Genomic DNA, 27,218 nt, shown 5'->3' with positions numbered 1-27,218 from the left:
ACGCCCTTGCCTTTGCCTCCCTGATCGCCCGCCGTAGAATCCTATTTGGCTGGCGGTCAGCGGCACCATCCAAAGCTGCTGATTGGCTGTCCGACCTCTCAGTATCTCTCCAAATGGAGAAAATCAAATTCGCCATCCAAAGGTCAGACGGCAGCTTCCACAGAACGTGGGAGCCATTCTCCCAATTGTTCCGGGACCCGTTTGTGGCGAACGAACAAGCAGAAGAATAGCCAGGTAGTCAAGAATCAGGAGAAAGGAGGGATAGACTGGGGGGGAATAGCAGCTAAACCGAAGAGAAAAGAAAGGCGAATCACAGGAAGGGGGGGGGGGGGGGGAAGAGGAGGAGAGCGAGGAGACAGGGAACAATAGAGGGGAACCAGTGAGGTGGGGGGGGGGGGGGGAGGAGAGCGAGGAGACAGGGAACAATAGAGGGGAACCAGTGAGGTTGGGGGGGGGGGGGGGGGGGGGGGGGGGAGAGCGAGCGAGGAGACAGGGAACAATAGAGGGGAACCAGTGAGGTGGGGGGGGAGGAGAGCGAGGAGACAGGGAACAATAGAGGGGAACCAGTGAGGTGGGGGGGGGGGGGGGAGGAGAGCGAGGAGACAGGGAACAATAGAGGGGAACCAGTGAGGTGGGGGGGGGGGCGCGGAGGCAAGGGAATGACAGCCGGAAGGAGGGCACAGGAAACGATAACAAACTTGGCATCTACAGGAGCAGAGAATAATCCGGGCGTTAGACAGGACGAACGGCTGAAGCGGAGGTGATCACGAGACGACAACGGCAGCGAAAACCGTCCGGGAGAAGCAAGCGACAACACCAACACCAGATCCATTCGTGTATTTCCCTCTGTAATTGTTTCCCCGGCGCCCAAATGTACCCTCCAGTTCCTCTCCCCCCCCCCCCTCCCCCCCACAAACAGATGCCTACTTATGTGCTAAAAACAACATTGCGAATTGTACAGAGCTGTTGTTGTTGAGCTAGCACATAATACCTGACCAGTGTCATGTGAGAGTGCCTTTAAGAATTGGATGTTTAAGAAATGTACCTTTAAGAAATGAAGCTGATCATATTACTGAAGTGATGTCACCGGGAAGGGGGGGGGGGAAGAGGGGGGAAGCTGAGCTCACTTCTGCTTTTCGGGGGTTTTGGTTTCAGTTTGAAGAAAGCTTGGGTGTGGCTGTGAGCTGCATTGCTGGTGATCTCTGCCATGAAGGACTATCTCTTAATCCTTTGGTGAAATCGGAATTGTAAAAAGGTCTCAGTATTGAAAATAAATCTAATGTGCTTCTGTTTGAAGGATTTGTTCAGTCTTTTGGATGTGTAAAGAAACAGTTTGCAGGATTGGGTAGTGTTGTATTATTTTCAGGGTTATCTTTGAAGTAAGGAGTGTTAAGAGATCCAATGTTTATTTGAAAGGTTAATTTGAGTTCATGGAATAAACATTGTTTTGTGTTAAAAACCACGTGTCCATAATTGTAATACTACACCTAGGGAACAAGCCGTGTGCTTCAAAAGTTACTATCCATTAAAGGTGGGGGTGGGTTGAACTCCATGATACATTTTGGGGTTCTGAAAACACCTCTCCCATAACACCAGTTATTTTATTCTAACTTTTTTTTGTTGTTGTTTGTGTTGATTCTTGCACGTGTTCCCACCTCTTCTATTTTGTGTACATACGGTAAATATACTTTGCTCAAAAACCCAATAAAAAACATATTTTTAAAATCTTAGCAACAGTGCCTTCAGTTCCTTCCTCCAGATCATTAATGTATATTGTGAAAAGTTGTGGTCCCAGCACCGACCCCCGAGGTACACCACTAGTCTGCCATCATGAAAAAGACCCCTTTATCCCCACTCTCTGCGTTCTGCCAGTCAGCCAATTCTCTATCCAAGCCAGGATCTTACCCTTAACACCATGGGCTCTTAACTTATTTAACAGTCTCTTATGCGGCGCCTTGTCAAAAGAATTCTGGAAATCTAAATAAATCACGTCCACTGGTTCTCCTTTGTCAAACTTCCTTGTTACCTCCCCAAAGAACTCGAACAGATTTGTCAGACATGACCTCCCCTTGACGAAACCGTGCTGACTCAGTCCTATTTTATCATGCACTTCCAAGTACTCTGCAATCTCATCTTTAATAATGGACTCTAAAATCTTACCAATGACCAAAGTCAGGCTAACTGGCCGATAATTTCCCGTCTTCTGCCTCCCTCCCTTCTTAAACAGGGGTGCTACATTTGCCACTTTCAAGTCCTCTGGGACCCGTCCGACCTCCAGTGATTCCTGAAAGATCATCAACAGTGCCTCCACAATCTCCTGAGCTATCTCTTTTAGAACCCTGGGGTGTAGTCCATCTGGTCCAGGTGATTTATCCACCTTCAGACATTTCAGTTTCCCCAGAACCTTCTCCTTAGTAATGGTCACTGCACTCACCTCTGCCTCCTGGGGCTCTGGCATCCCAATGGTGTCTTCCACCCTGAAGACTGATGCAAAGTAATTATTCAGTTCCTCCGTCATTTCTTTGTTTCCTATTATTACTTTTCCAGCCACATTTTCCAGTGGTCCAATGTCTATTTTTACCTCTCTTTCATATATTGAAAAAAACTCTTCCCATCTTCCTTTATATTACTAGCTAGCTTGCACTCATACTTCATCTTCTCCCCGCTTATTGCTTTTTCAGTTGTCCTCTGCTCGCTTTTAAAGGCTTCCCAATCGCCTGGCTTCCCACTAATCCTCACCACTTTGTATGCTTTTTCTTAAGCTTTATGCTGTTCTTGACTTCCCTCGTCAACCATGGATGCCTTGCCCCCCCCCCCCCCCCCCACCCCTTAGCATGTTTCCTCCTCCTTGGGATGAATTTCTGTTGTGCCTCCCGAATAACTCCCAAAAACTCCTGCCATTGCTGTTCCACTGTCTTCCCTACTCGGTTCCTTTTCCAATCAACTCTGGTAGCTCCTCCCTCATGTCTTTGTAGTTACCCTTATTTAATTGTAATACCGTTACATCTGATTCCACCTTCTCCCTCTCAAACTGTTTATTCACTATTTCAGAAAGGGGCAGCATGGTAGCATAGTGGTTAGCACAATTGCTTCACAGCTCCAGGGTCCCAGGTTCGATTCCCGGCTTGGGTCACTGTCTGTGCGGAGTCTGCATGTTCTCCCCGTGTGTGCGTGGGTTTCCTCCGGGTGCGTGGGTTTCCTCCCACAGTCCAAAGATGTGCAGGTTAGGTGGATTGGCCATGTTAAATTATCCTTAGTGTTCAAAATTGCCCTTAGTGTTGGGTGGGGTAACTAGGTTATGGGGATAGGGAGGAGATGTGGGCTTGGGTAGGGTGCTCTTTCCAAGAGCCGGTGCAGACTCGATGAGCCAAATGGCCTCCTTCTGCACTGTAAATTCTATGAAACTGCAGGGTAAATTCTACCATATTGTGGTCACTGCTCCCTAAGGGTTCCTTCACCTTAAGTTCCCTAATCAAGACTGCCTCATTACACATCACCAAATCCAGAATTGCCTGTTCCCTAATAGGCTCTGTCACAAGCTGCTCCAAAAAAACATCTCTTAGACATTCCACAAATTCCTTTTCTTGTGATCCACTACCAACCTGATTTTCCCAGTCCACCTCGTATTGAAGCCCCCCATGATTATTGCAATATTGCCTTTTTTATCTGCCTTTTCTATCTCCTGATTTATTTTCTGGCCCACATCCTGACTACTGCGAGGGGGCCTGTACATAACTCCCATCAGGGTCTTTTTACCTTTGCGATTCCTCCACTCTACCCACAGAGATTCTATGCCTTCGGATCCTATATCGCTCCTTGCTATCGATTTAACTTCATTCCCTACTAACAATGCAACCCCGCCTCCTTTGCCCATCTGCCTATCCTTTCGATAGGTCACATATCCTTGGATATTTAAATCCCAGCCCTGATCCTCTTGCAGCCACGTCTCTGTAATGCCCACATCATCATACTGGCCAATTTCAATGTGTGCAACAAGCTCATTTACCTTGTTCCGTACACTGCACGCATTTAGGTACAACACCCTCAGTCCTGCATTGACCACCTCCCTTTTCACACTTGTCACCTTGTTTGCTCTGCCTAAGGGTATGTTGTTCTTTTATTTTGGTTCTCTATTTCCCCTTCAGTTATTAGACCTTCTAAACTCTCATTCTGGTTCCCATCTCCTTCAGGATGTCCTGTGTTCGTTCAGAGATATCCTTGACCTTGGCACCAGGAGGCAACCTGCCATCCTAGAGTCTCTTTCAAGTCATGAGACATATCAACTCCATACTCCCACAAAGCCTTGATCCACTGCAATTTGCATACCGTCACAAACGATCCAGCAGACGCCATCTCCTAGGCCCTACACTCATCCCTGGAGCATCTCGACAACAAGGACTCCTACGTCAGACTCCTATTCATTAACTACAGCTCCGCTTCAAAACCATAATCCCAGCCAAGCTCATATAAAAAGTTTGGCTCCAACGCCATCAAAAGTTTTGCTAATGACATAATCGTAGTGGGTAGGATCTTGAACAACAATGAGTCAGAGTTCAGGAGGGAGTTAGGGAACCTAGTAGCGTGGTGTAACAACAATAATCTCTCCCTCAATGTCAGCAAACCTAAGAAGCTGGTCATTGATTTCAGGAAGCGAAGTATCGTACACACCTCTGTCTTTATCAATAGTGCCAAGGTGGAGATGGTTGACTGCTTCAAATTCCTAGGTGTGCATATCACCAACAATTTGTCCTGGTCCACCTATGTCAATGCTATAACCAAGAAAGCACAACAGTGCCTATACTTCTTCAGGACACTAAGGAAATTCAGCACATCCACATTAAAAATTCCTGTGAGTCACAGGTGCACCACAGAAAGCATCTTACCTGGCTGCTCACAGCCTGGTATGGCAACTGCTTGGCCCAAGACCATAAGGAGTTGAGGACAGCTGAGTCCATCATGCAAACCTGCCTCCCATCCACTGAATCGATCCGCTGCCTTGGCAAAGCGGGCAACATAATCAAAGACCTCTCCCACCCAGGGTTATTCTCTCTTCCAACCTCTTTCAAGAGATACAAAAGTCTGAGAACATGCCCAGATTCAAAAACATCATCTTCCCACTGTTACCAGACTCCTGAATGGCCCTCTGATGGACTGAACTGATCTCTCCACACAACTCCTCTACTGAGCAGTACTCCGTATGATTCACTCGATGTGTGTCTATGTATTTATATTGTGTATCTATCATATGTTTTTCACGTATGGAACAAACTGTTTGCAGCGTGTACAGAACAATACTTTTCACTGTAGCTCAGTACAAATGACAATAAATCCAAATAAACTTTGATAACACTGAATATCAAGTATATCATATAATACACAGAAAATATAGTTCCATCCACGTTCTGCCTTTTCCATTTTCACCCTTGTCAGGGTAAAGCAGAACGCCTGTTACACTTATCCAAGCCAAATTACATTCTTGCTTTTAGACTGTATGATGCTGACAATGCCCCAAAGTGTTCCATTCCCGAGCACTGACATCTTTCAGCGTGATGTGCACAAAAATATTATTAAATATGAATTGCATTTTTCTTTACAGCTTGGGTCATGCATTTGAAGTTTCTGACAATTCAACTGGTTGGACTACAAATTATATTTACAGATTAATTGGAAAAAGTTAATAAATTCCTTGGAGGAATCTGAAATTTGTTATGACAGACAAATGGTCTTAAAGACAGATGATCTTGCAAATTGCATTGCAATTCAGCACGAGAGAAAAACTTTAAAAAACATACCCAGCAGAAAGATGTCAGTCTTGGCTTAGGTGGTACTATTCTCGTCTGAGTGAACAGGTTGTCTTTTAAATTCCACTCCAGGTACTCAAAAGTACATAATCTCAGTTGGCATGTCTGCATTTAGGGAGGGTTATATTGTCAGAAGTGGTGTCTTTTAGATCAGAGGTTAAACCAAGGCAGAGTGCCGCTGTCTCACATGAACGTAGACGATTCCATGACACTATTCAAAGTCACAGAAATTCTCCCTGATGCCTGGGCCAATATTTACCATACAACCAACATCACTGAAACATCATTATCTCATTGCCATCTGTGGGACCTACTTGCAAAAAGTCATATTTCCTCCATTACTCAAGATCAAAAGAAACGGGAGGAGTAGGACATTTGGACCCTTGCTCCTGAACAATCTTTCAATAAGATTATGGCTGATCTGATTGTGGCCGTAACTCCACTTTCCTGCCTTCATCCCACCCCCTAATCCAAATTCTCGATGCCCTTGTAAATCAAAAATCTAACTCAGCCTTAACTATATTCAAAGACCCAGCCTCCACTGCTCCACAAGGAAGAGAATTCCAACGACTAATGACCCTCAGAAAAAATGTTCTCATCCAAGATTTAATGGAAGACCACTTATTTTTGAACTGTGTCCCCTGTTCTAGATTCTGCCCAAGAAAGAAAAGCCCAAAAAGTAAAAGCCCCTGGGTTATAGGGCAATGTGGCAAACTGGATAAAAAGTTGGCTTCGCAACAGAAAACAAAGAGCAATGGTCGATGGCTGCCCTTGCAATTGGAAAGTTGTTTCAAGTGGTGTTCCACAGGACTCGGTGTGGGACCCTTACTGTCTGTGTCAGATATTAAATATTTGGACATGAACATGGGGGGCACGATTGGGAAATTTGCAGACAACACAAAAATTGGCCGAGTGGTGGATAGTGTAGAGGATATATTATCTCCAGCATGATGTACGTGCGTTGGTGGGCAGGGTGTATGGAGGGGGATATGGGCCAAATGAGGACAAGTGGGACTAGCTTAGTGATAGAAACTAGGCGGCATGAACAAGCTAGGCCGAAGGGCCTGTTTTGATGCTGTAAACATCTATGATATTACTTTATATGTGCCCTGACAATATTCTGGCAATAGTACTGAAGACGTGTGCCCCAAAAACTGCCACACCCCTAGCCAAGCTGTTCCTGTACAGCTAGAACACTGGCATCTACTCAGAAATGTGTAAACCTTCCCATGTGTGTCTTATACACAAAAAGCAGGACAAATCCAAACCCTATCAGTCTACTCTCAATCAATAGTAAAGTAATGGAGTGGAGTTATACCGAGCACAAAGGAAGATGGCTGTGCTTGTCGGAGATCAGTTATCTCAGACCTGGAACATCACAGCAGGCGGTTCCTCAGGGACGTGTCCTTGGCCCAACCATCGTAAACAGATTAATGACCTTCCTTCGAACAGAAAGTCAAATGTGGGGATGTTTGCTGATGAATGTGGGGATGTTTGCTGATGAATGTGGGGATGTTTGCTGATTGTGCAATGTTCAGCACCATTTCCAACTCCTCAGACACTGAAGCAATCCAAGTGCAAATGCAGTAAGACCTGGATAGTATCCAGGCTTGGGCTGACAAGTCACATTGCTGCGGCACAAGTGTCAGGTAATGACCATCTCCAATAAGAGAGAATCAAATCATCGTCCCTTGACATTTAATGGCATTATTATCACTGAATCCCCCACTATCAACATCCTGGGATTTGCCATTGATCAGAAACTGAACTGGACTAGCCACATAAATACTGTAGCTACCAGGGCAGGTCAAAGTCTAGGAAGCCTGCAGCAAGTCACTGCCCAAAGCCTGTCCATCACCTACAAGGCACAAGTCAGGAGTGTGATGGAATACGCATTGCTTGCCCGGATGAGTGCAGCTCCAACAACACTCAAGAAGCTCAACACCATCCGGCGAAAAGCATCTCACTTGATTGGCACCCCTTCCACAAACATTAACTCCCTCTGCTGCTGTGCTTCATGTACAAGATGTACTGCAGGAACTCACCAAGGCCTCTTAGGCAGCACTTTCCAAACCCAAAACCACTACAATCTAGAAGGACAACGGCAGCAGGTACATGGGAACACCACCATCTGGAAGTTTCCCTTCCAAGTCACTCACCATCCTGACTTGGAAGTATCTTGCCATTCCTGACTTGGAAATATATTGCCGTTCCTTCACTGTCACAGGGTCAAAATCGTGGAACTCCCTCCCTTAACAGCAGTGTGGGTGTACCCGCACCACATGGACTGCAGCAGCTCACCACCACATTGTCAGGTGCAATTAGGGATGGGCAACAAATGTTGGCCTAACCAGCTAAGCCCATCACATAAAAATGAATTTTAAAAATGTCATGTACAGTTACTGCTGCAATTCATTTATTTTTAAAATTTGTTTTACCATATGTTTCAACAATGAGCAGGAGGGCATTCAGCCATGGTTAATTAATGCTCAGCTTGCTCTCAACTGAAACCTGGAATCTGACACCACATTTTTATATTATCAAAGAAATCCCTTACGGTAATGATCGCACTCTTTAATTTTATCAGTCAACATTACAGGCGGATTTTCCATAGCTGCTATTGTCCATGTGTCAGCTAGTGAATGTAAGTGACCTATTCAATTTTGTGAAGCACTTGCAGCTGCAAATTATCCTTATATATCGTAACACAAGCACACACATTTCAGCATGGTTACTGGGTAATTATCAAGATGCCAGACAAGCACCCTGGGCTGATGAATTTCTACACTGCAGCCCAAGGTTACTGATGCCAATTTTAACACCCATACTTCTAGTCAGACTGAGATTAGCAAACTCATCACAGATTCCTTTATCTAGCCAACCTACCCAAATAGATTGGTTCAACTCATCTCTGGGGGCTTTCAACACTAAAGCCAGCCAAAATAAGCGAGCTAATCCTCGCGGTTCTAATTTTGTGATGTCAGTCTTAAATTTAAAAGAAAACATCCTGATTACCTGCGTCCCTTTGGTAGTCAATAATATGATTAGCCGTATTTCTCTATTTGTAAGGATTATTACCGGATAGATATTGCATGGAATCTTTTCATTACAAACAAGGACAGTGGTCCCCGACTGTATAACAGTGTAAAACTGATGCTCGTGCTCTGGCAGCCCATTTTACTTTCACCGACCACCATCCCCATAGTCCTTCCTCTATCAACTGCTTGTATTACTAACCACATTTTTCTCAACAAATTATTTCGCATCTTTTGCCAACATGCACACATTCAGACTTAATAAGTTATATAATTTGCTTCTTAAAATCAAATTATTAAAGGCGTTACATATTCAAGTTACAGTAGTAATCTATTTTTAAATACTGTCAGATTGACTTTGGAGAATCTGAAGATTATGGTTTTGATTTAATGATATAAATACAGTGTATTAACTCCATGCCTCAAGCACAGCATCCATTGCTGGAGCACATTAATCCGGTGTGAATATCAACTCCTATTCATCATTCAGCGATTTCTCACCGGAACATATACAAAGGAATTGGAGTTGGTTGCGTTGCACTTTAAAGGTAGGTCGCCTACAAATTTTAATATCTAGGTACACGTGTTAGAATATCCATTGGTGAGGTACAGGAGAATCCCCTTTGCGTCTGCTTCACCAATCTGTTAAATTATGGCTGATTTTAACAGCTCCATTTGCCTGTCTCTGATCCATATGCATGAACATCCTTGCATAACAACAATTCAATCTCCGATTTGAAAACTTCAAAAGACTTTGAGGAGCAGAGGGTTGGAAAATAGAGTTCCAGATGTCCACCAGCTGTGTGTGAAATGGTACTTTCGGATTTCATTTCTCAATGGCCAGGCTCTCATTTAAAAGATTATACCACGTTGTTCCCGTTCATCTTGCCCCCCAAAAGGGTAAAGGTATATCCTTTGCATCTACGCTATCACATTCCTTCATCATTTAAAAGTGTTGAGATCACCTCTCAACCATCTAAACTCAAGTCAAAATTATATAACCGGTCTCATTTATTCAACATTCCCTCCAAAGCTATCTATTCTAAAGTATGCTGCCCAAAACTGAACAAAGTATTCAAGATGGGACCTGACCAACTGAAACATCACTTCCCCTCCTTTATATTCCAACTCCCTTGAAAAAGGCCAAAGTTCCATTCGCAATTATGATGACAATTTGCATCTAACCTGTATTAAGTGTCAGGGCCTCCAGAACAGCAAGGGAGAAAAAATGATTAAATTAAAATGAGAAGACCAATTTTGGAGTAGTTGGCTGTGTAAATGACCTCAACTTTCTAACAATGTAACAGATCCCGTATATTAAATGGCGAAAAGTAAACATACTGGAATTTGACACCTGACAGCAACTATCAGGGTGGTGAGGAATCAGAGGATATGCTTGCAATAATTCTCAATAAAACAATCAAAATACACATATTCAATCAAAATGATCCCCAGATCCATAAATGAACAGAGAACGCAGTGGGAAAAACCTTTGTCCTCGAGGCTGCGCCCCATAAATATTAATTTACGCTTAGTTCATTTGGATGAAGTTTCATTATTTTGAGACATCTGTATAACTGTACATTTATGTTTGCATAACATTAAGGAATACCTTAGTGTTTTATACACACAATGATATTATGATCGACTGGCAAGTTCTAGTTGAGAGGTGGAAAGTCCCAATCGACATGTCCTCTCTTTCAAACAATGTTTAATGGGGAAGCAAGTTTCAGGACACATGAAGTCTTCGATATGTATAAGTCCTTCTTAATATTTGTGTGCCTAAAACAATTATATAAGTAATTTCAAAAAGTAATGTGAGCAGGTCTTTGGTTGTCACTATTTAACTTGGTCATGTCCTGTTTGGTAAAGTCAGTACTCAAGTTTTGATCTGTCACGCAGAAAAGCAAATGGGACTGACTTCCTTGCAATGCACTAAATTTGTGATGCTGAAGAATGTCCTCTGGGGCTTTTTCTTTTCCCTTTAATCCTGGCTGCAAGAAAGACTTTAGCCACAATAAATGGATAGCACCAGGGCTCTGCTCCCAAGGTTATATTTTATTTTAAGGAATAAAATCTTTTAAAAAACTTTTGAAAACTAACAAAAATGATCAATACAAGTAAAGGAGGAAGTACTTCCCGCCCTATTAAGTATTGGGCACATTTCCTGAGAACTTTGCTCAAAAGGTTTTGCTCACATCTTAAGAAAATTAATTAATTCAGATATTTTCTATACAAAGCTCCACGGTTGCTGCATCTGCAATGGAAAGGATAAGATGACATTTGGCTTTGTTCCAATTATGCAATAGCATGCCAGTACTGAAGGTTAAACTATAAGCAAGCATCGCAGGTAAACCAGAAGACATAGACCATTCCAGCAAGTCATATTGGAAGCTTAATCAACAAGATTTATTTTTACATATTAGATTTGAGAGGGAGGGAGGGAGAGCTTCTTTGTGTTATTCCACATCTCCCATCCCCCAATCACCAACTTCTCATTTGTCGGAAACAGCCATCATCCATACATAGTGATTGCGTGCAAGAGCATCTGCTCGCTTTTCGATTCTCCATAGGAATCTGAGCCAGCCAGAACTGCAAATAACTTTGATTGCCTGCAAGGTTAAAACAAGTTAATACCAAACAAACCTGGATACAGCAAAAGAATTAGGCTTTAAAAAAAATCAAAGCTAAAAAATTCAGCTTTTCATGATCTTTCAAAATATTGCCCACGTTACCTGGATCAGTAAACTTATATAGTCCATAAGAACACAGCATCTCAAGGTTTTTAAGAATTTGGGAAAGTCACAGTATCCTGCACCCCTTATTTAAATATTGCTGCAATGGGCCTTACAGCCATTTTGTGAGTTTTACCTGAACCAGGAGATGCTACCCGGCTGGTTTAGCACACTGGGCTAAATCGCTGGCTTTTAAAAGCAGACCCAGGCAGGCCAGCAGCACGGTTCAATTCCAGTACCAGCCTCCCCGAACAGGCGCTGGAATGTGGCGACTAGGGGTTTTTCACAGTAACTTCATTGAAGCCTACTCGTGACAATAAGCGATTTTAATTTAATTTCATTTAAAATTTGTAATCTGAAGTACATTCATGTGGGTTCACTCAGAGAAAGTCCCGTGTTTAGACATATTTAAAAAGTGTCGGAAATAAATGACTTGGAAATCTACACCCATTGTTAGGGTTTTGCTTTGCCCAAAATGGAGTACATAATCTTTCCCTCATAACACACTTCCCAATTACTTAAGGTTAGGGAGAAGAGTGTTTCCTGACATTGCCACGGTCTAGAAATTTTCCCAAGTGTGTTGCTGCGTCTAACCAACTAAAACCACCCATTATATGAGAGTATTGTCATTTGTAGGCTTCTCAACATTCAGCTAGGTCCATCTGATTCAGGCTTAGGCCTGCAGGGCTGAGTGGAAAGAATCCCACCCTTTGGACACAGGCTTGTCTTTCTAACAGTGCAGCTCACTGATCATCAACAGATGATGGAGGCCAGCAGTGCTCAAATACTTTTTTAAAAAGTAAACATTTTATTGAGGTATTTCTTTGGCATTGTAACAGCAATGTACATAACAAGGAAAATATTAACATAGTGCAAATACCACTTCCCTCTCCCGCAGGTCCCACCATTACTTGACCCCTAATCTACGCTAGCTAAACCCCCCCCCCCACTTCTGCTGATGATTAATTCTCTGCAAAGAAGTCGACGAATAGTTGCCACATCCGGGCGACCCCCAACAGAGACCATCTCATGACGAACTTAATTTTCTCCAGGCAGAGGAAGCCAGCCATGTCCGGTAGCCAGGTCTCCGAATTCGGGGGCTTCCGAGTCTCTCCATGTTAGTAATATCCGCCTCCAGGCTACCTGGTAAGGAAACGCCAGAACATCTGCCTCTTTCTCCTCCTGGATTCCCGGACCCTGTGACACCCCGAAAATCGCCACCTCTGGAGTCACTGCCACCCTCATATTTAATACCTTGGGCATGGCGCCAGCAAGCCCCTGCCAAAACCCCCTCAGTTTTGGGCATGCCCAGAACATGTGGACATGGTTCGCAGTCCCCCCCCCCGCACACTTTGCACAACTGTCCTCTACCCCAAAGAATCTGCTCACCTGGGCCACTGTCATGTGAGCCCAGTGAACGACCAGGGTTGGATCAGGCTGAGCCTGGCACATGTTGCGGTCGCATTGACCCTACCCAACGCGTCCGCCCAAAGGCCCTACTCTATCTCTCCCCCCAGCTCCTCCTCCCACTTTTGCTTCAGCTCCTTGGTCTGCGTCTCCTCCGAACCCATAAGCTCTTTATATATGTCCAAGACGTTCCCCTCTCCTATCCATCCTCTAGAAAGCACCCAATCCCTGAATCCCCCTTAATGGCAGGAGTGGGAAGGTTGGTACCTGCCTCCGCAGAAAGTCCCGCACCTGCAGATATCGAAATTAATTTCCCCCCGCCAATGCAAACTTCTCGTCCAGCGCCCTTATACTCGCGAAGCTTCCTTCTATAAACAAGTCCCCCATCCTCTCAATCCCCGCTCTCTGCCAAATTCGAAACCCTCCGCCCATCCTCCCCTGGGCAAACCGTGATTACCGCAGATTGGGAACCATATCGATGCCCCCTCTGGTCCCACGTCTCCTCCACTGCCCCCAGACTCCACCACCACCACTGGACTGGGAACGGCAGAGGTGCTGGTAACTTGTGTCCTTACAAGAAGCCGCCTCCATGCGCACCCACCCCCACCCCATCAGCCACCTCCTCACAATGGCTATATTAGCCGCCCAGTGATAATTGCTGAAATTCGGCAGCGCCAGCCCGCCACCCCCCCCCCCTGACTCCGCTCGAGCATTGCCCTCTTCACTCGCGGGATCTCCCTCCCTTATTGATCTGCTTAAAAGAGGACTGCGGGATGAAGATGGGAAGGCATTGGAAAACGAATAGGAATCTCGGGAGGACCGTCATTTTTACCGATTGAACTCGGCCCGCCTGAGACAGCGGGAGCGCATCCCATCTCCGGAAATCCTCCTTCATCTGCTCCATCAGCTGGGCCAAGTTTAATTAATGTAGCCTGTCCCAATCCCTCGCCACTTGGACACCCAGGTGCCTGAAACTGCCCCTACCACTCTGAACGGCAGTTCTTCCAGTCGCTTCTCCTGACCTCGCACCTGGACCACAAATATCCCACTCTTCCCCATATTGAGTTTATATCCCGAAAACCAGCCGAAGTCCCATAAGATTCCCATAATTTCTTCCATCCCCTCCATTGGGTCTGAGATATACAACAGTAGGTCAACCGCATACTGCGAGACCCTGTGCTCCACCACCCCCACCAACCCCCCCAGACCAGCCCCTCGAGGCCCTCAGAGCAATTGCCAGCGGCTCTGACGCCAGTGCAAACAGTAGTGGGGAGAGGGGGCATCCCTATCTCGTCCCCCGGTGCAGTCTGAAATAATCCGATGTCGTCCTTTTTGTCCGTACACTTGCAACCGGAGCCCGGTACAGCAACCTAACCCAGTTAATAAAGCCCCTCCCCAAAACCGACCCGCTCCAGCATCTCGCATAAATAATCCCACTCAACCCGGTCAAAGGCTTTCTCCACATCCATCGCGACCATTACCTCAACCTCCCTCCCTTCCTGGGGCATCATGATCATGTTCAACAGCCTTCTTACATTGGCCCCCAGCTGCCTACCCTTAACGAACCCCGTCTGATCCTCCACAATAACATCCGGTACACAGTCCTCAATCCTGGAGGATAAAATTTTGCCAGAGGTTTGGCATCCAGTTATTTAGGTTCCCATGGAAAGTTCAAGCTGACCAGCTTAAAAAGTGATGAAAATACATAAAAGGAGCAGGATTTTCTGCTCACCTCAAACCATGTTTTACAGCTGCAGATGTGGCCTGCCATCGGCCGGTGGCGGGAACAGGGTTCCCCGTTGTTCACACCCTCCACCATTAGTGAACGCAGGTTTGGGGCTCATCGTCAGCGGGACCAGATGATCCCACTGGCGGGAACAACTGGAAAATCCCACCCAAGACCTCTGCATGCTGGGAAATTAATTTGGTACTGTAACTCCTGCTCTCAACCAGAAGGTTTCAGGAACAGATGTGCATCCACACTCAGCCTGCACTGCAGTCGGCGCTGCATGCATATTCTACAACAAGATGGTGGATGCATGCAGTGGTGCATGCAGTTTTTTTCCCAGGCCAGTTGAATTTTCCAAAAAGGCCAGCTTAACACTGCAACTTTATCTATTAAATGATATTTCACCTTTGATTTATTGGAACGGGTTGAAATGGCTATGTGCAGTGAGCTCATACACAGTCAGCTAGCTCAGATGGTGGACAATGAGACTCTTTCTTAATCACAGGGCCATGGTTTTGAGCGCTATATTGGCTGATAATTTTTTTCTTAAACATTTTATTCAAAATACATTTGTACTGATATTTACCAATGGTGAAACTCCGTTGTCGAGTATCTAAGTTTGGTTTCCAAGATGCTCTCTCACACAAAAAAATATCTATTCTGTCACTCACTGGTATCTTCTAGTCACTACTTCACTACTTGAAAAACAGTATTGCTGCCTTTAATCATATGGAAGCCTTTACCTTAAATAAAACCCTTCATCATAGATAAAGCTCCAAATTAAGGTCCATCATAATCCGTTAAATTCTGAACACGGAAGGAAGATATACAAGTAGAATTCACAATCATTAAGGAAACACACATTCAAGTTCTTCCACTAAAGGTCCTATTTCCAGCAATTCACTGGATAGATTTCTTCAATTTGGCTAGGCAAGGGAACTCGCACTGTCCAAAATCCGATGATAACAAATTTCGAGGTGAAGCAATGTTGAAACAAACAATTAAAAACATTTACTGTCATTATTTCTGCCATTTCGAGAACCTGGATGTTAAAATGGTTGCTCTCAGAGTAGCTGCAATTCTTTTCCCAATAACTGATTTTGTGGTAAAGGAGACATTTCCAGGTCACAAACTTGCTTTAAAAATGCATAATTCAGCGACAGAAAGCAATGTCAGGATACCGGACTTGACCCCAACATTTGTTAGGATACCGGACGAGAACCCCAAACAACCTTTTTAAATTTGTGAAACAGTGAGGAAAGGATACTTCATTCCAGAGTGATGACTTTGACCAATAGGCATCTTTTATGTTAAAACAAACTTGAATTGAAACAGAGTTTTTTTTTTTTTTTTTTAAATTTAGAATATCCAATTCATTTTTTCCAATTAAGGGGCAATTTAACGTGGTCAATCCACCTAACCTGCACATCTTTGGGTTGTGGGGGTGAAACCCACGCAGACACAGGGAGAATGTGCAAACTCCTCACAGACAGTGACCCAGGGCCGGGATTCGAACCCGGGTCCTCAGCGCCGTAGGCAGCAATGCTAATCACTGTGCCACCGTGCCGCCCGAATTGAAACAGAGTTAACCACATTATCAAACAGGAAGTGCTCCCCCTCATACTGCTGGACAAATAAGCGCAGCCTTAACGTTGCCCAGGTACTCCGGGCACAGCATTCAGGTGCAATTTGATAACTCTGAGCATTTGTATGCAGAAATGTTTCATTTGTGCATTTAGCATTGGAACAAATAACATTTTCAAAATACATCTACAGCTGCAGTCTGAGCTAGCTGAGAGAATTTAATAATCTCCAATATGTTTAATGGCAATCTTGGAATTGCATTCATTGAAGAGGTGAAGAATGCATAATTTCTGAAGCAGTAAGTCAGTAGCATCATGTTTTGGCTGCTGTTTTGGCTACATTTCAGATGAGAAATCCCCATTTCTCCCCAGTACATTTACCTTTGTCTTAATTTGTTATAGTAAATTCCCACTCACCCATCTTTGGAGAGCAGTTGACGGAAGAAATCATTTGCAGCAAGTTTGATGGCCTTTTCAGGCGTAACTAAGGTTAGATTGACAGCAGCTCCTAGAACGATATAGATGGAAGGGAAAAGAGGGGAAAAAAAACATTTCCAGTTATGAAAAGTATTTTCTCTCTCCAAAACTGCAACGTACAATTGTTCAAACCTACAATGCAAATACGGCACGTAGGCCTATATAAAACTAAAACTAACTTAGCTATTTACACTTCTATGACTTCACAGTCACAACTTCAAATGCAGAATGAAAGAAAGCATTAATTTAAGGTAGAAAAAGACAGCAGGGGATTGAAATAGCATACGGCCAATATACAGTTAGTATGGAAAAGCTTTGAAAGAGACTGCAGTTCTTAAGTGAGGAGTTCAGACATATAGCCAACTATGCACTATGACTTATGACACTGCACTTCCAGCTTCCTTCTTTTCAAAGACTGATTGCAGGACATTATCCAGCAAACACATATGCAGGAGCACCCAATCTGATGGGATTTCACCGTTATATGAGTACATCATTAGAGCAGTTTTAGAATCAAATATAGAATATGCACCTATAATTGTTAATCATTTTAGCTGTTTTCTATATGTAAAAAATATACAATGAAGGATAAATGGGAGCCTCAGCTCCATGCCAGACACAGCATTTGAGAGCCAGGACGGCCACCATTCAAACATTGCATGCTTGGCTCATTGTCAACTCTTAGCTAGACACAGACATGTAACAGACGTTATGGAGGAAGTGAGGGCAATGTTGTCCTTCGACTTCCCTCCCAATCTGGGTTGCCGAATTTTTATAAGCCCAAGAATGAACACAAGGAGGAGCTGTAGGGATGTGACTTAGGGATTGTTTACATATACAAGGCCTATTATTTGAACAATTGTATCAATATTTAATACATTTTTCAGACTTTTTTTGACCAAGTAACATTAGAATTTCTGAATTTGGATGCAGCTCTTTTTGTTGCTGCTGCTGAACTTCATTATGGGGCTTTGATAACTTAGTAGCCAAGGAACAATTTGAACTGAAATGGTCACAATACGACTACAAACCCAGCATTACCAGTTGTATGGGCAGATGGGAGAGGCTGGGGCTGTTCTCCTTAGAAAAAAGAAAGTTGGGAAAAGATTTGATAGAGATCCACAAACCATGAGGGATCTGGACAGAGTAGATAGGGAGAAACTGGTTCCATTGACAGAAGAGCTGAGAACCAGAGGACATTGATATACAATGAATGGCAAAAGAAACAGCAGCAGCATGAGGAAATTCATTCTGCACAGCGCGTGGTTAGGATCTGGAAATGCTCTGCCCGAGACTGAAATGAGGTTGGATACGACCATAGCTTTCAAAAGTGAATTGGTTAATTACCTGAAGAGAAAAAAAATTGCATAGCTAGAGGGAAAGGGTGGAGAAGTGGGGCAACCTGAGTAATAATAATCTTTATTAGAGTCACAAGTAGGCTCACAATTACACTGCAATTAAATTACTGTAAAAAAATAAACAGTCGCCACATTCTTGCGCCTGTCCAGATACACTGAGGGAGAATTCAGAATGCCCAATTCGCCTAACAAGCACATCTTTCGAGACTTGTGGGAGGAAACCGGAGCACTCGGAGGAAACCCACGCAGACACATTGAGAACGTGCAGACTCCACGCAGACAGTGACCCAAGCCAGGAATCGAACCTGGGTCCCTAGCGCTGTGAAGCAACAGCGCTAACCACTGTGCTATCGTGCCATAATAAATTGTAATTTGCTAAGAGAGGCACAGCCATTTATCATTGACATCTTTTGTCGTCTTTGTAAACACACAAGACTTTCCTTTATTGATCCTCAATTACCTTTTTTATACTCCTTGGCGGTGTATTTTAATCCAAATGATTTTGGTCTCCTGATGGCTTGGATGAACCACAGCCGGGAGGTGGGTGGAGGACAGCTTTGGACAGGTATCCTGCTCCAAAGAGTTTCATTCACAAACTGGACTGGGAGCATGTGACTCTCTCTATGCTTCACTCCTTCAATAAGTGTCTGACTGCTGGTCCCTAATGTAGGATGGGGTGATGTTGTATGAAATATAGATCATGTCAAGGTGGGAATGGTTGGATGCATTGGTCTGTCTTTTGGGGGAAAATAGGATGGCAAAGACAGGAGACTCAGAGAGAGGGGAAATAAATGTATTGCAAACACACATCCACTGCTCCCTGGTACAAGATACAGCTGCTTCGGTACACTACATTTACAGGAGGACAGAAACCAGAATGTTGTTAACTGCATAGATGCCAGATTAGAGTGTTCTTGGAAAAGACCATTCTGGAAAAGCATTTTTACAAACAACATCAAGGATAGATAGGCAAAGCAATCTCTGATGAGCAGAAAACTGCTGCAATATGATTTGTCACTTTAGGTAGCCATGGGGTCTGTAGTTTAAATATCTGGAAGAATCACAAAAGACTGTACTACTCTTTAAATTAAGTGCATTAGAATGTTGAGTCTTCTAAAAACTCAGGTTATACTGCAAAAAATGTACTGTAAATAAATTCATTTTATCTTTCATTTTTAATTAGCAATAGTTTTTACTGCATGCCTTGGAAAGTTGCAATGGTATAGCAAATCCTACTATAATAATTTTGGACCTCGCTCCCTAACTGCACGGTGGGTGGACCTACACCTCATGAACTCTAGTGATTCAAGAAGGCAGCTTAACTACCACCTGCTCAAGGGCAATTAGGGACGGACAATAAAATTATTGGCTGAGTGAGCAACATTCATGTCCTCCGAAATAACTTTTTTAAAAATCTTACTGGAACGAATAATGCAGAGATCCACAATTTAAAACACATTTTGGCAGAATGAGAATTTAAATCTAGTTCAAAAAAACATCTGCAAACAAATATCTAGAATGAGGAAAAATGACTATGAAGCCATCAGGTTGCTGTGAACACGTAACTGGTTCAGTGAAGTCCTTTAGGGAAAGAAAAGCACTGTCCCACGACAATTTGGCTGACTCTTACTGTCCAGTGAAATGGGCCAGCATACCACTCAATCAAATCAACTAGGGATGAGCAATAAATTATGGCCTCTCCATCAAAGCCTAGGATGAAATTATTTCCAAAAAGTGGAAATCTTGTAGGCAACTTTTTAAACTCACCAATTTTCAGAGCGAGTGAGTGTACTTGTAGAAGGCAATCAATGATGTGAAGTGCTTCATGCTCATGATAACATACCAATATCAGGTGGGTTGGGAGCCAGAAAATTCTTTATAGGAAAAGAGAATGTAGTTGGAAGAACAGTCACATGCAAACTCATGCTGGTAGCCAGACATGGGAGAAATAGGAAAGAGACATCAAGTAGGATAGCCAATCTCTCCTGTACCCTCTGAGGCAGGGATGCATCCTGATGTGAAGAGAGTGAAATCTTTCCCAGTTCAATTCAACTTTTCTAATCAAATTTCAAACTAGGAAATTCTAATCAATTTTTGTTCTACTTCAATTATACTTGTGCAAGTAGGAATGCTCTTTATTCAAAATGCATATGTTGTAATTGGATGGAGGACTCCTCCTTTGTTCACAGGAGGTAGAAAATATGGTGGTGCATATCCAGGGTTACTGAGTTCTTGGTCTCACAGACTAGTGTATGCCAAAGGGAAAATAGAAATGGTCATCTCCAGGTGCTTCAGAGACGATTGGAGAGCCCGTGTGAACATCTCCCTCCAGTTCTCTGACTGCAAGATATACATGGGTTAAGAAGAAATCAGGTAGGATGGAATCTAGTGAGAAGAAATGACCACTCTCACCATTAGTCAATCGGTTATGTAATGTCCAATAGTCTCCAGGTAATGGATGCCAATTTCAATACTTTTGGCAGTAGCCCTTCAGTAACAACAAAAAAGTGATGTGAAGATATCTTCCGACCACAAAGGATGAATCCCAAGAGGTGGATCCCCAGGCTCATGTTTCCTTTGTTTAGTTTACAGATGAAAATTGTCTAACTAAATTCAGAGCTGTGCAATGGGACACATAAAAACAGAAGTTTCAGTGATGTGGAAAGATAGGGAAAAGTTCAATTTCACATGTTACCAAATTCATGAATGCAGTTGCAATCCAGCAAAAGGCGGTTTGCTTTCCTGTAGAGGGAATAAAAATTGGAAGGTGTGTGATGCATTGCTGGAGGTTTTTATTTTAGCAACAAGTGCAACAAAGAGGCATTAGTAAGGCCTGAAAGCCAATTTTCAGACGGGCCACGTGACAAGACTGGGGAGAACGTAATTAAGAGTGTACATCCTCACATTTTTGCCTTTGACAAGGTCCCTCATGGCAGACTGGTACAAAAGGTGAAGGCACATAGGATCAGAGGTGAGCTGGCAAGATGGATACAGAACTGGCTAGGTCATAGATGGCAGAGAGTAGCAATGGAAGGATGCTTGTCTGATTGGAGGGCTGTGACTAGTGGTGTTCCGCAGGGATCAGTGCTGGGATCTTTGCTGTTCGTAGTATATATAAATCATTTGGAGGAAAATATAACTGGTCTGATTAGTAAGTTTGCGGATGACACAAAGGTTGATGGAATTGCGGATAGCGATGAGAACTGTCAGAGGATACAGCAGGATTTAGATTGTTTGGAGACATGGGCGGCGAGATGGCAGATGGAGTTTAATCCGGACAAAAGGTGAGGTAATACATTCTGGAAGGTCTAATACAGGTAGGGAATATACAGTGAATGGTAGAATCCTCAAGAGTATTGACAGAGAGATCTTGGTGTACAGGTCCACAGGTCACTGAAAGGGGCAAGACAGATGGAGAAGGTAGTCAAGAAGGCATACGGCATGCTTGCCTTCATTGGCTGGGGCATTGAGTATACAAACTGGCAAGTCATGTTGCAGCTGTATAGAACCTTAGTTAGGCCACACTTGGAGTATAGTGTTCAATTCTGGTCGCCAGAAGGATGTGGAGGCTTTAGAGAGGGTGCAGAAGTGATTCACCAGGATGTTGCCTGGTATGGAGGGCATTAGCTATGAGGAGTGATTGAATAAACTCGGTTTGTTCTCACTGGAACGACGGAGGTTGAGGGGAGACCTGATAGAGGTCTACAAAATTATGAGGGGCATAGACAGAGTGGATAGTCAGAGGCTTTTTCCCAGGGTAGAGGGGTCAATTACTAGGGGCAAAGGTTTAAGGTGCGAGGGGCAAGGTTTCGAGGAGATGTACAAGGTAAGTTTTTTTTATACAGAGGGTAATGGGTGCCATGAACTCGCTGCCAGAGGTGGTGGTGGAAGCAGGGATGATAGTGGCATCTTGACAAATACACAAATAGGATGGGAATAGCGGGATATAGTGGAAGTGTAGAAGATTTTAGTTTAGACGGGCAGCATGGTCGGCGCAGGCTTAGTGGGCCGAAGGGCCTGTTCCTGTGCTGTACTTTTCTTTGTTCTTTGCTCTATTACACAAATCATTATACACTGTCACATGATCAGCTGCATAATGTTACATCCGATCTTTGTTCATTTTTTTTTTAAGTATCTCCCTTTATCCGTGACATTCTGATACTTAGATCTTTATCCATAATCATTTTGGATTGAAGAAAATAAATTTGCAATGGAATTAGGTCAGATCAAAAAGTAATGCTCTTCCAAAAGACTGAATCACCATATTATGTGACCAGCACAGGACTGATTGTCCAGTTTCTGGGTAATGGTTCTTACAGATAAAATGTGTGCCTGCGCTTCAACAATTCAGAGATGTTAAGTCACGATATGTGACTTGATTTTGAAGCTATTTCAAAGTCATGTGCCATCTTGATGTAGACATACATCACTTGTCCTTCAACATTACTGGATCAATATCATGGTCTCCCTACCTAAACCGGGGGGCAAGCTCACCACAAGGATGTTTTGAAACGGTTCAACAAGAAAGCAGCCCACCACCTGAGCAAGACAACTTGCAACGTGCAATAAATGCAACCTTACCACTGAATGATTTTTTATAAACAAAGTATTAAAATAAAATAAAGTATTAAAATAACTTTTGTCAATGCAACAGTCCATAATGTTGTAACTCTGAGAGATGAACATTTTTGTATTTAAAAGTAAACTTTATGCATAAGCTTTAAACAACTGAAAACATTTAAGACCATCAACTTGGAAAAATGTGAGTGAGTTCCATGCATAACACCAGTTAGTATGAAAATGCGCCCTTCTCCAAAATTGTCCCTTCACCACTCCATACAAAAAGCATTTATTCAACATTCCCATTCTCCCCCAAAAAAGGAAAATACAAGTTCTTTCGTTTATATGCATTTACCATACCATTAAAAGTGGCACTGGTCTTTTGAGTGCCCATATTTTCTCGTCCTCTGAAAGAAAACAAATAAGGTATTTTCACATCTACATTTTACGATGTCCTTTACAACAGCTCTGTATACATTTCCCACTTGCATATTCATATAAAATCTCACAAGGACCTTCAAAGAGCTCAACTACAGAATAAAACATAAATTTTACCAAAAAAAGATTATAAGCAATGACTAGCTTCAAAACGGATTTCAAACTGATACAGAAATTCTGTCAATATGTGACGTGGAGGACACCACCCAGTGGAATACAGGACTGTACAGACAGAGAAGGTTCCGGCTCGGTCTGTGTTGAGTTAGCACTGAACTCAGCTGCGGTCAAGGGGAAGAACAGAGGAAGTACGACAATTAATGTCAGTGTCTGGGCTGGAGGCAAGTGGGGAGAAGGAAGCAGACCCGAAAGTGACTATTAATAGAAAGTAACAAGTGTACATTTGTTGGGCAAAGATAGGAGTGGGCTTGAGTATAAAATGTTCCATGCTCCAAAGATCAAATGTGTGGACTAGGAAACTTACATTAGGTGCTAAAGAGTGTGTTGATTCCTTGTAACTAAGTCAGCGCCTTTTAGAGAGTGTAAGTATTTTTTCATACATAAAGCATACATATTTATATTATATTTAATTAAGTCACATCATAACTAAAGCTGCCTCTAAGAATCTTGGTTTCCTCTTTTATTTTCTTGGATATGGAGAAATAAGCATGTCATTTGGTGGACAAGCCCCCTCACTTCTAACCTCTCCCGTTGTTGCAGACTTTCTTGCTTTCAACTCACTCTACAATTATGGTGGTCAGTACTTCAGTATTTCCTTCAACTTTCTATCCACTTTCTTCCATGCTCCAAATGTACGATCTACACACATTTTCTGCATTTCATTCCCACTTTGTTGTCATGCAACCTTTACCCAAAATGTCAGGATATCAAAATCCAAGCCGAACATCATCTAATCACACAGCTTCACCTTGTTTTCTCTATATAGGCCTGTTCCTTCACCTTGGTTGTTCATTAAAAATATAACCTTTTTCACAATGTACTTGCGACAATAACTAGAATGGACGTGTGGGGGTAATGATACCAACTAGCAGAGTATACGAGTTCAAACTGAAACACGGCAAGCTGTGAATTTGAATTCAATCGATCAATATCGTAAATTTGCACTGGAAAATGAATAGGGGAACGAGCAGTGAGATTTTGGTAAAAAATAAAAACCGAATTGATTCACTATTATCTTCCAGGGATCGGAACCTGCGAACATCCAAACTTCATAACATAGTTGACTCATCTGTCATCAACTAGGACATCAATTCCGGCCTTGGGCGAGTGTCTCTGTAGAGTTTGCACTTTCTTCCCGTGTCTGCGTGGGTTTCCTCTGGGTGCTTCGGTTTCCTCCCACAGTCCAAAGATGTGCAGGTTAGGTGGATAGGCCATGCTAAATTGTCCCTTAGTGTCCAAAAAGGTTAGGTGCAGTTACTGGGTTACAGGGATAGGGTGGAGGTGTGGGCCTAGGTAGGTACTCTTTCCTAGGGTGGATGCAGACTCGATGGGCCAAATGGCCTCCTTCTATAATGCAGGAATTCTATGATTTTCAGTAAATTCTGCCTTTGTGTATTCTTCCACAGCGCAAGGACAAACCAACAAACAAAAAAGGGTCATCGGGTTCAACCTTAATTAGATGCAGCTGTATTGATAGACATCGGATGAACAATCCAAGGTGAATAAAGCCTCTGCCATTTGCTGTTTAAGTCCACCATTTTAAATAGGCAGTGAATCCGGCTGGGTCACTGTCTGTGCGGAGTCTGCACGTCCTCCCCGTGTGTGCGTGGGTTTCCTGCGGGTGCTCCGGTTTCCTCCCACAGTCCAAAGATGTGCGGGTTAGGTGGATTGGCCATGCTAAATTGCTCGCAGTGTTCTAAAAAAAAAAGTAAGGTTAAGGGGGGGGGGGTTGTTGGGTTACGGGTATAGGATGGATATGTGGGTTTGAGTAGGGTGATCATTGCTCGGCACAACATCGAGGGCCGAAGGGTCTGTTCTGTGCTGCACTGTTCTATGTTCTATGTAATTCCATCCAGACTGCCAGCTGGAGCTGCTGAGCTGGAATCAGAAAATGGCCATCCCGTCAACAAACTGTACAAAACTGCCATCCAGTTCCCTGCTCTTTTTCTCAGAAATGTTAGAGAGCTTCATTCCCCAATTAAATTTAATACATGCGAGTTTTTAACTGCCAATCTATTGAAATATCTGCTTGTCCAGTTCTGCAATGTTCTCGCTTATTCAGATGTGCTGCTTCAAAGCTGCACCATTTTGTTTGCTCTCAAATACACCGCATGCTTTGAGAATTGCTTCTCTTTTACAGGATTTCAAAGTATCAAGGACAACAAATGTGAATATCAAAGATATCAGATGACACAAATATGACTGATCACAGGTTATTTTGCTGCTAATAGTTTCAAAAGGTCCACACAGCAATGGTGGAGGACAGTTGCCTCCACAGGTTTTGATTGAGGGAGGTAGATGTATATCTGAGCTATCTATTTCATCCATATCCCTAAGCCTTCTTAATTGCTCCCTTTAATTATCTCTTCCTCAAAAAAAAGTTGCAATTCTTTGGCGACACACCCATATTTAATTCTTCAGTTTGCCACTACCACGCGTTCCTACCATCTTGGTAAGCTTTCTTTCCACCTACTGGAACCCAGCTATATCCTTTATATAGGAGATTCCCTCAAAATAAATTAGGTGAAGCCTGACACATCTCAGTAGAGACACGGTAACCTCCTTTGATCACACTCCAGGGCAGCACGGTAGCATAGTGGTTAGCATCAATGCTTCACAGCTCCAGGGTCCCAGGTTCGGTTCCCGGCTGGGTCACTGTCTGTGCGGAGTCTGCACGTCCTCCCCGTGTGTGCGTGGGTTTCCTCCGGGTGCTCCGGTTTCCTCCCACAGTCCAAAGATGTGCGGGTTAGGGTCGATTGGCCATGCTAAATTGCCCGTAGTGTCCTAAAAGGTAAGGTTAAGGGGGAGTTGTTGGGTTACGGGTATAGGGTGGTTACGTGAGTTTGAGTGGGGTGATCATTGCTCGGCACAACATCGAGGGCCGAAGGGCCTGTTCTGTGCTGTCCTGTTCAAAATCAAAAAATCCATTTTTCTGTGTGCGAAACTTAGGAGGTTTTATTTTTTATTTTATAAATTTAGAATACCCAATTCATTCTTTCCAATTAAGGGCCAATTTAGCGTGGCCAATCCACCTAATCTGCACATCTTTGGGTTGTGGGGGGCGAAACCCACGCAAACATGGGAGAATGTGCAAACTCCCCACGGACAGTGACCGAGAGCCGGGATCGAACCTGGGACCTCGGCGCCGTGAGGCAGCAGGGCTAACCCACTGTGCCACCCTTTAGTAGGTTTTATTGACTTCCGATGGTGGCCATGGAGTGAGCGGTCGCACATTTGGTGGCTCCCACTCCAGGTGGAATTGTTTGGCCTTTTTCACCCGATATAGGAGGTGCTTGCTGGTGCAAAGAACATGAACAGTGAGAGAGAAATTCTACTCTGGTGGGGATGGTTTATGGCTCATCAGACGAGAGTTTGGCCGGGAGAACTTTCAAAGTGCTACTGAGGGAAAGATGGCGGAGGGCTCTGGGGCGTCATTGGCTGTCTAGTGGTCTACCGAGTAATTGGTGGACTTTTTGAACACCACGTTCCAGCAGCAGAGGCAAGAGGCCTTAGGACCTGGCTAAGGCTAATGTGGCAAAGATAGTTGAGAAGCTGGTGGGGGAGGGGGACTTTGACCGTCCTCCCAAGGTGGACAGAGCGCACAGGGCATTGAGAAGGAGGCCGAAGGTGGAGGAGCAACCAAGGGCAATGGTGGGGCAGTTGCATCATTTTCTGCACAAAGAGAAGATTCTGCGGTGGGCAAAGGAGATGAGAGAATGGCCTAGGAAGGAAATGTGTTGCATATTTACCAGGACGTGGGTACGGAGCTTGCCAAGCGGCGGGCTGGGTTCAACAGGATCACGGCAACCCTCGACAAGACAGGAGTGAGGTTTAGGGTGCTGTATCCTGCTCGTCTGTGGGTCACACACCAGAATCAGGAATTGTATTTCAATATGCTGGAGGCAATGAGTAATTTTA

The 27,218-nt window shown here is 43.7% G+C and overlaps 1 protein-coding gene across 1 annotated transcript in view; it reads right to left on the bottom strand.

Moving 5' to 3' along the window:
* Positions 1 to 27,218, bottom strand: part of slc25a22a (solute carrier family 25 member 22a) — a 230,612-nt gene that overhangs the window by 46,856 nt on the left and 156,538 nt on the right. Inside the window, 1 exon segment of the mRNA XM_038807493.1 lies at positions 16,708 to 16,798. Within this exon segment, the coding sequence (XP_038663421.1) occupies positions 16,708 to 16,798 (91 nt within the window).

The sequence above is a fragment of the Scyliorhinus canicula genome, chromosome 9 (assembly GCF_902713615.1).
Source record: "Scyliorhinus canicula chromosome 9, sScyCan1.1, whole genome shotgun sequence".
Taxonomy (NCBI): Eukaryota; Metazoa; Chordata; class Chondrichthyes; order Carcharhiniformes; family Scyliorhinidae; genus Scyliorhinus; species Scyliorhinus canicula.
Note: the sequence above shows the minus strand (reverse complement) of the source record. Positions and strands in the feature narration are given on the sequence as shown.